At 38.5% G+C, this 10,180-nt stretch overlaps 1 protein-coding gene across 2 annotated transcripts; it reads right to left on the reverse strand.

The window, feature by feature from the left end:
* Positions 1 to 886: 886 nt before the first annotated feature.
* On the reverse strand, positions 887 to 9,681 carry f11r.1 (F11 receptor, tandem duplicate 1). Of its 2 annotated transcripts, none has more exons than XM_020598709.1 (11): positions 9,415 to 9,681; positions 9,180 to 9,287; positions 6,652 to 6,711; positions 5,440 to 5,556; positions 4,912 to 5,052; positions 4,520 to 4,722; positions 4,300 to 4,402; positions 3,887 to 3,994; positions 1,628 to 1,640; positions 1,398 to 1,455; positions 887 to 1,244 (listed from the first exon to the last, which is right to left on the reverse strand). In XM_020598709.1, exons 2-11 carry the CDS (start codon positions 9,229 to 9,231, stop codon positions 1,209 to 1,211), a joined length of 891 nt encoding a protein of 296 aa, XP_020454365.1. In that variant the 5' UTR covers positions 9,232 to 9,287; positions 9,415 to 9,681; the 3' UTR covers positions 887 to 1,208. The 2 variants fall into 2 exon arrangements, with proteins under 2 accessions (XP_020454365.1, XP_020454364.1); XM_020598708.1 differs by having other exon boundaries at positions 9,367 to 9,681.
* Positions 9,682 to 10,180: the final 499 nt, after the last annotated feature.

The following is a 10,180-nucleotide window of genomic DNA, read 5'->3' on the forward strand; positions in this document are numbered from 1 at the left end:
TCAAAAGCCAACTGGTTTTGACCTCAGCAGGTGTTGATTCAGCAATTTCTTGTCAGAATTGACACCTAACACTAAACACAATTTAACAGCACAATCTTTATTAACCAGTATACAAAGCTACAATCTTTAGCTGATTGCTTGCTCCAATTTAGAGCTGATTAATGTAGAAAACTTAGGGAAACCCTATTTACTGTAAGTATTGTACTTGATAGATTACATAATCACATATGCATTCGTGTCTGATCTTATCAAATCGCTTACACAAACAAATGACCTGAGAACTTATGTCAAGGATAAAGATGAAACAAAATAAACAAATGTCATTTCAGCATCTGGAGTTAGAGGGCAGAACTAATAGTAGGACCATCATGTCAGCACATGGGACATGGGTAAAATTAATAAGGCTACACATAATTCTTTAAATAATTACCTCCATGTTTGTAAACACAAAAGCATTAACTGTTTGCTTCAGCTACAAACTAGATTCATCATTAACTGTCAGCTTACACTCTTGAAGATCAATGCATTCATTAAAAACCTATATAGTGCAGAGGTTTTAATGTCTCAGACAACACAGCCTAAAAATGCACAATTAGTTCAACAATATTTTTATCAATGTACAAAATGTTAGGGTCAAACAGTCCACACACAATAGCAATGCACAAAGTTACTGTGGAATTTCTAGTCTAAATACAAGGAAGCCCAGTGATAACTGTGATTAACTGATTGTTAAAAAGCTGTAAATGTTTTTATTTACAAGAATCAAAAACCTTAATAAACAACAGAAAAAAAATCTGAATTACAACAGTATATTGTTTGTTTAAAAAAAAAAAAAAAAAAAAATCATAGTGTGTATGTGATTTATGTGTATCTAAGCAAGCAGCTATCGATGTAGATACACAGATACTGTAGGAAATTCCATCTGTTTTACTGGGAGTATCTGTGCGGCCTTTGACTTGATGTGTTAACATTCAGATGAATTATTTGAATAATAATTAAAAAAAAAACTGTTCTGTTATTAGCAGACACAGCCACTGGGTAGCACACAAACACTCCAAAGAGGTGGAAAAACTGAGTAGTCACAGCACATTTAATAAACACATAAAAGTGTGAATCTATCTGCAGTAAAATATCAGAAAGAGATCGCTAAAATCTTCAGAAACAAGCTGAATTTTTAAACCACAGGTATACTGACTTCTGCTTGCACACTACACCACAAATGACGACTTCTGTTTGAATTCCCCCTGAAAAGCAAACATAACTTTTTTACACCAGTTTTAAAAACTTTTTTAAAGAAAAAACTGTTCTTAAAATAATCATATCAATCACCACCTGCTATTTAAACCTTTTAGAATAGCAACCATACTTTAAGTTGAAGCAGACAGGTCCATACTTACATCATCAAGATCACGATGCAATGTTGGGGGCTGGTAGACTACATTAGGCTTTGACTTGCTGCAGGGAGATTTGGGAAGAAGAAAAAAAAACAAAACAATATAGTTTCAGACGTGTCTATGCATGTCATCTGAATAAAACGTGCACATCACAATGTTTAGAGTAGAATACCAGTTTATGGATTATCTGATAAACTCCTTAGAAAGTACAAAAAAAAAACACCCCCTCTTACCTTTGACCTCTCGCTGTAAAGGGAAGAAAGGAAACAATGTCAGTACTATATGACACATATCAACATATCAGTATGCCACAAGAACCTTATACTTTAGCCTGCTGTTTCCGTTTTACCTGGATTAGTATTGAGAACATGCTTTATGTTTGCTGGGTGTAGTTTATGGTAGGGACGGTCTGGACATAACCCTACCACTTTTCTGATTACCTAAAATTGTCCCCACCCCTATTTTGATATTAATAGCATGTCTGTACAATTTCCAATCGGCTCTACAAAGACTTAACTTGCTTTGTCTACATATGCAGCAACATGGCTGCTGGAGTGCATTTCAAATGAAAACAGTGCAGTGCTCAGTCAGAGGAGAGAGCTCATTGGAGCAGCTGTCTGTTGCAGATGCTGTGATCATAACATTATGGTAGCACTATCAAATATATCACACAGATTGTTCAGTGACATGAAAGACCTGTTCAGTTGTCCTGGGCATAGTCTACACACCAGTCCTACTAACATTAATACTACACAAACAAAAATAGGCATTAGCATTATAGTGGGTGTACTTAAAAGTAACTTAGCTAACATTAATAGATAGCTTTAGCTAACAAACAAAATGTGGTGACAGGATGTGCTTTAGGGTGATTCTGATATGTTACTCATGAAAGTCACTTCCCGTTTAGGGGTCGCCACAGCGAATCGTCACACTGATGACTCATATGTTGACATTTGGCATGTGTTTTACGTTGGATGCCCTTCCTGACGCAACCCTGACTCAAACCCGGGGCGCAGTGGCGAGAGTGCTGCGCCTTAACCACTCGTCTACCAGGGACGGCTTACTGATATGTTACTCATGACTTGGGTAATATTAACTGATTTGGTTTGTTTTATGTTGGCATTATACCTGCTACCCAAACAAGAGCGAGCAATAGACAGGAAGAGAGCTACGTTTTGATTCCAAGGGAAATTCAGGTATCCAGTAGCAACAGCAATAACTGCCAAAATCACAGCACACCAAAATAAAGAAATGTATAAACGCCTAAGACCAAAATACAAAAAAAATCATAAAAAAATATGACAAGCCTAGTTTCTCCCATTCCATGAATAGGTGTATCACTTAGTAGTTGTCAGTACAGGTATCAGGGAGAGACACGTGAGCTTTAATGTGACCTCACTGAGTATATCCTCCTGATGCAATTGTTAAAAATCACACATTTTTAAATGTGCGAGACCAAAACTAGTCAGATATTGTTGTCAGAGCTAAATATACTATTCAATATTAAAATACATACTTGATATTTCCTTAGAAATTTTGTTTTGAATGCATCTGCCATTAGCAGAGCCCTGAAATAATAAAATTTCTGTTTTGTTTTTAGTTAGCTAATTATGGAAACTTTGTTTTATTTATACACATACTCGCGTGCTGGCTGTATAATTTAAATAGTTTGCTAATTTGAACTTTTATTGAAAAATTTGTTATATTCTGTCATTATTCGGTATTTTCCATTTTTGGTACACTAAAGAGTGTCAACATTTTTTGACTGGTTATTAAAGGACTTTTTTTTTTTTATCCAATAAACTCTGTGTGGATAATCTGTAAGCGACAACATCTACGTCCTTTGATTACCTCCTTTAAAGGGGGAAAAAAATCCTAGTTTGCTACTGACTTATGTTGCAAGCAGCCTCTCTAGCTATCTGTTTCTTTACTCTTGCTTGTGTCTTGACTATGTGCTGCTTAAGATGAAACCAATTTTTTTTCAGTTCAATTTGAACTAGTCTGACCAACAAGCTGACTATTTAGAAGTCCAAGGTTTCTGGAAATGCCAACACTGGACATTATAATATTGATGACCACAGTAAATACCTATGATATTATTACAATGTGAAAGAAAAAAAGAGAAGCACGGTGGCGCCTGTTGCCTCACAGCAAGAAGGTTCCGGGTTCGGGCCCCACCCGGGACCTTTCTGTGCGGAGTTTCTTGCGTGGGTTCTTTCCGGCTTCCTCCCACAGTCCAAAGACATGCAGCTTAGGTTGATTGGTGTCTCTAAAATTGCCCATAGGAGTGCGTGTGTGTGTGTGTGTGTGTGTGTGTGTGTGTGTGTGTGTGTGTGGGACCCTGCCTGTGAAATCGTGTGAAGACACCAGCTACTGCATGTCTCCCCTTCACACCAAAATGCATATTGTTGGCAGATGTGCATCCCTCAGCTCAATCATGTTGCCCATAATGGCTGGTGAGTGAGAGGAAGGTGTTAGAAAAAAAAACTCACGGGAAATGTATCCTTTCTTGCAGAGATACCAAATGACAAATCCCAGTACAGCCAATAGCAGCAGAAGCAGTATTACCCCAATAACAATTCCTGCAATGTTTAAGTCACCTTGAAAGAAAAAACAATCAATCAATTACATTCTGAACTTCATTAGTTAACTTTCTGGTGTAGTCAAGCTGAAGATTTTTACACTAAAACAGTTCGAGCACCCATATGATTAAAAGATAACTGAAAATGAAGGTTTAATCTTTATGATGAACTCTGGTGGTATACTCCTTTGATGCAGCCAAAGCGGTTTGTTGCCCTTTAAGTTTTGGAATGCCAGCCACTATAAATTGGTTGAAAGATTACCACCTCTTGAATATGTAACCTTATCTGGCATACATTGGAAATTAAAAATAAAGAGCACTTACGAACTTCCATTTGCATGGGTTTACAGCTCTGAGCAGGACCAGCATCATTGACAGCTGAGCAGTAGTACTGACCCGAGTCACCCTTGGCTACACTGGGAAACTCCTGAAGAGACAGACAGCACATCCATTTAATTTTAAAGGCTACAGGGACTGTAGCAGTCATAGCATTTAAGTATGACAGTAGAAGTAAGATGGAGCAAAGTATTCAGATGTAGCTGACCAGGTTGCCATTTTGTGGATTTAGCTTGTAGGTGGCATTCTTGAAGCCAGAAACCTTGCTGGGATCAGAGGGCAGAAGGACGCCATCTTTGTACCAGCTATAGGTGGGAGGAGGTGAGCCATCAGGATCATTGCAGGACAGGAGGACGTACGTGCCCGTAGTCACTGTGCTGGGGACTTTACACGCGGGTGGAGATGGAGCCACTGTGGGGTATAATGTAAAATTTTCAGCCAATCGGCTCATGTACAATACAACACAGCTGCTAGTACAGCACATAAACTGACGACTAGCTTTACATCAGATTTTCTGTACATTTATGGTAGTAGTATCAATCTAGTTGGATTATAAATCAAAAGATGCATTTTCAGAATGTGATTTAAAAGGGTCCTTACCCAGAACAGTCACCTTCACAGTGGCTTCCCCAAACTTGCCATTTCCAGACACCTCACAGCTATACAATCCATTGTCTTGACGGGTAATTTTGGACATCCTCAGATTACTCTCATACATTGTCACTCGGCCAGCATATGATGCTGTGGAAGTGTTGTAGCATTACATAACTTAGCAAAAGCATTCACAGAGCAGGCACATAATTGTTCTTAGATATTTCAATGTTTGCAAACTCTCTGAATCTGCATCAAAAAACAATGACAGGCAATCGTGTGACCCTCAAGCAACTTTCTGACATTTAAAATTTGTTACTGCATCACCTTTTGCAGGATCACATGTAGCTGATATGCACGTCAACTAAATTTACAGTACAGTCTTTTACAGTAGTTTGAGATATTCTGATAAGTAACAGCAAGGAATACAGATAAGAAGATTAAGAACAAAACTTCTGTGGTAGAGATAAAAAAAAAAAAAAAAGAAATAGCTGGCATTTGTTAACATGATACAACCAAGAAAGTCTTTCAACTTACTTGTTGGTGTCCCATCAAAAACCACATATGTCTGGGAACCTTTTATGTCGTGAAATTTCCACTCAAGTCTGGCAGAGGCACCAAAGTCGGGTGAATAACTGCATTTCAGGTCAGTCCCTGAAACAACAAATAATAAAGTTCATAATAAATCCAAAAATAACACACCATCTCACAGTGTAGGTTTTCACTTTGTTATTGTCACACTTGAAGAGTAAGAAACAAGAATTGATGAATAATACCACTTTAAGAGTGTGCGAATAATCCTTCTTGAATTCTCTTAGCCCATCACAGATTAAAAATAAATAAATTCACAGATATAGTTTGCTCCTGTGATAAAACGTCAAGTATGAAATGTACAAAAAATAAATAATACAACATAATAAAATCAACTGCTGCTGAGCCTATTTACATGTTTTTTGCATCCCTCTAATCCTTAACTGGTTTAAGGATTCGAGCTGCTCCGATCAATCAGCGGACATAGGAAGTGGCTGGTTTTCAGCATGTTCAGCCTTGACCAGCAACCGGCCGATTCCTAATTTTGTATCACCCAGATTTAGAGGCACAACAGTCCACATTGCAAATGCGATGGCACAGACCAAAAACATAGTGTGTGCAGCGAATAGCATCATGCATGCACCTCGAGCGAGGCTCACGCTCATGTCTGCACCAGGCACGCGTTCACTCATACATTGGAAGCACTTGGTGTACAAACAGCACACAGAGGAGGCTACAGAAACATCTTGGAAAAGGGAAACTATGTCCAAATCTCCGTCAAACAGCACACAGTGAGGGAATTACTGGCTACACATGAAATGCCTGTGTATGTACTGTGTATCTAACCCGTGGTGAAACACAGCAAATACAAACTACACACACTTCGAAAAAGTGTGCGCTCAGTTATAACAGATATTCTTCTGTTTCAGCTACTTGTTGCACCTGTTTATATTTGGAGAAGTACAAATTCTGCTCTTCCTTTTTAGTTAAAGGTTTGTTAAAAAAAGAGTGAGGGGAAAGGTGGAAAATGTAAAACTTTAATACAATGTTTTATTTTTAATAAAAAAATTGAATTGTTACAGAAAGTTACAAAAAAAATTCTGTGTATGCTGTCAATTACAGTTCGAAACTGGCCCAGAAACTTGCAATCAGTCACCTCTATTTAAGATGCTCCATATAAATTCTATATTTAAATTAATATATATTTTCAGGACTCACCCTCGTTCTCCTTCACCCGCACATCTGGAGTGGAGGTGGTGACATCAAAGCCACTCACACCTAGACACAGACAGTAAAATAAAACATAATTACACTTATAACCTCTAGAGTCCTGAGCTTTGGAAACCCAAGCTGTGCGGTCCTCATATGAGGACGCAGGGACTCTAGAGGTTAATACATCCATGATTAAAATACGGATCTTACTAGTCTGTATAATGCACATAGCACACAACCATAACCCATCACAATTTTAATAGCGCTGCAGCTAAATTTTCACTTCCATTAAATACAGCTATTACTTTAAGTCTTGATGAATGTGATTAAGTCAGTTGCTGCCTAGTCTTGTCTCTAGGTGCAGCATCAGTACCCATCCAAGTAGCTAGAACAGTCATGTTGTAGTTATAGGGTTAGAAGGCTGTATTTTTAATCTCCTTCACTTGAGGATAAGACTGGGTTAGAGACAAGATGAAAGTATGAAAGTACTCTGTGTTGTAATATTTAAAAGGTTGAACACAAAAAGCTGCAGTAGACATGAAGACTGGTAGAACTGAGGCTGGGATGCTTCAGTTTGGATGGAGATTAGCGCCAGTTCTACAATTTTTTCATCAAAGAATAACATATAAGGTCAGTGCTCTGACTGGTCTGTGTGCAAAGGTTATGTATGTTATTCAGCTATATGGAAGATGATTGATAGGAGAAAGAGAAAGTACTCAGCCATCAAAATGCCAAACAGTGATCCAGTGTCTGACTATTTTCAGTATTGTGTCCGTTTATAAAACAGGTCTGAGGCAATCAGTTGATTAATGAGTTAATAAAATAATCAGTGGTTAATAAATGTTTTGACCAAGCAATTAATTTTTATGCAAAAATTCACTGGCTCCAGGTCCTAAGTGAATATTTATTGGACTGCTTCATCTTCTGTTATAATAAAGGGAATATTTCAGTATTGTTCTGTTGGTTGGAGAAAACTGCCAAGTCAATTTGGCCTTTGAGAAAGTTTTTATTACATTCTGAAATTGTAAGGACTAAATGGTTAAACGAGAAAATAAGGGACAGATGAACAATAATAAAATCATTAGTTGCAGCCCTTCAAGCGACATCTTATAACACAATCTAAGTGTAAGGGGCTTCATTAGTGTTAAAAGACCAGCACCTCTATGACCAGTATGACCAAAGGTCATCATCCCTACCACAGTAGCTCACAAAATCAAATCCTGATAAAGATCATTGAAATAGCACTTCAGACTTAAGGACACACCTGTTTTCAAATACTGAGAGTACACTCATACGCCTACAGGGTGTGGACAATATACAACAAGTGGCTCATTCCTGTCTGCTGAGCCAGAAAACTTCCGGTGAAACTATCAACAGTCTGGATGAAATTCCAAGCAAAGCAGTGCTACTACCACAGAAACATAGGTAATGAAATCATTAATGCATGTAGTTCCAAGTCTCAGTCAATACCATATATGAACCTACTGAACCACTTTACATCACATTACATCACAAGTGTTGGGAGTTTAACTACCACCATGTTGTATGACATGACAAAGAGAGGCTCAACTGTGGGGAACAGCATCAGGAGTAAAATCATCATCAACTATCATTGATAGTAGACATTACTCGGGTTACTACAAAATGAAAACAAAAAATATGGCAAGGTATTAAATTTATGTGCATACCAATATAATGCTTAAGTTGATCACTTAAAATTACAATGTATATTATTGTACATACTTTAATGACTAAAGCCTTCCGTGAGCCTTGCTGGTGTTTCTCAGCTCTAGTTCTGATTTTGCAGGAAGACAGGCCTCCAGTGTAAAATGATACCAGAGCACTACACGACTTTCTCGTTTGAATAATTTGCAGGTTTCAGGGTTGGGAAGATGACTGTCCTTTTACTGAAATTACATGAGGAACTCTACACAAAGCCAAATTTGTCTGTTCAGTGCGAAATGTTAGAAGAGGCCTGCCAATAAGATGGATGGCCCAGGGACCCATTCATACAGTAGGCCGTGCTGCAGAAGCACTGATGAGCCAAACAGTAACCATCCTGTATAACACAGTCAGCTTACACCTTACTATAATATTCCTACGTATATGTGACGAGAACTGTGGAAGTACTGATACATGTTGTATTAGTGGAATATCCTTCTAACAATAATGGTTAAATTATAAGGGTTATAAACAGTATTTATCTTATTTTTTTGTAAATGAGGACAAACTAATAAACTCTTTTTGGCATACACACAATAAATATTTGCGGTTCTTTGTTTGCGCCTCCCCTTAGGGTTTAAGGTCGCAAATATCTGCTTTATCTTAATCACCAACCTCCTGAAGTCGCACAAGCTAAACAGAAACAGAACAGGGGAATGTTTTAGGTTTCCAGGACCAGGCCCTAGTTCATTTTAGAGACAATTGCCGTAACAGTAAATCATCTGAGGTACAAAATATGCCCAACTACTATTTTTGTTGAAGATTTATCCGTTAATCGTCGTCAGCGGTAGCCTAATGTCAAAATCACTCACCTGTCGAAGTGAAAATGAACAAAGCCACCGAAACCACCAAAGTAACAAACATGTCGGCTAGTTTGGTCCTTGTTTGGTACACGACGGTGTCGGTCTTCAACAATACCCCTGGAAAAATGATAAGAAACGCACAATTTATTTCCCTCGTGTCGAATAAACAGTCAGTCTTATATTTTCCAACTCTTACTTATCTGTATCGACGTTACCACCAGTAACAAAAAGCGACGCCTCTCACCTGAGAAGTCGGCGCAGGTAACAACAAACTGGGTAACTTCCGGTTACAGGATCCCTTGTCAGGTACGCGTGTGACGACAGAGTGGAAAAACCTGTTTGACTACAACGAATTTACAAGAAAAGTACATTTACACGAGGACAAACCTTCTGTGAGCGGTGACTGCTAGTGTAATCATCCGGGATACATAGCTATTTACTCTGGCCTTTGTATTGCTCTCACTTTTATCAGCACTTTCAGCAAAATATTTGCTAAGGCGAGTCAGATTTGAATTTTGGTAACCTCATGTACGCATGCGCAAAAGGCCATTGGGAGGTGGGCTCTAACTGTGAGGGTCGGTCAGTTTTCCCCTCAAACGTCTTTTACATTAGACTATGGGGAGCAAATGGAATGACAATGGAGTCAGGCTGTCTTTTTTATGCAGGCTTTAGTCCCCCCTTACACTGCACAACCTCTGAGAGCCGCCTCTTGTTGAACACCTACTATGGGTAACTGCACCAGTCCTCACCCTCTGGTCGTGTAACTGCTCATATGTGATATGTCCGTTATGTATACAGTCACAGCAATCCCCCTGGCTGCCCCAGCACGCCACAATACATTATACATATAGGCCTATTCAACAGGCCATGTGAGCTACAGCAACAGATATTTACACTTCTGCTGTAAAACTATTATACAGCAACCAGAAGTCAAAATTGTGGCATTCTTGTGTTAAGAGTTTCAAGTTCAAATTCCTTATACAAGACTGGGGGGAAAGCAGAATCTTACA

The sequence above is a fragment of the Monopterus albus genome, unplaced genomic scaffold, assembly GCF_001952655.1.
Source record: "Monopterus albus unplaced genomic scaffold, M_albus_1.0 scaffold39.1, whole genome shotgun sequence".
In the NCBI taxonomy this organism is placed as follows: Eukaryota; Metazoa; Chordata; class Actinopteri; order Synbranchiformes; family Synbranchidae; genus Monopterus; species Monopterus albus.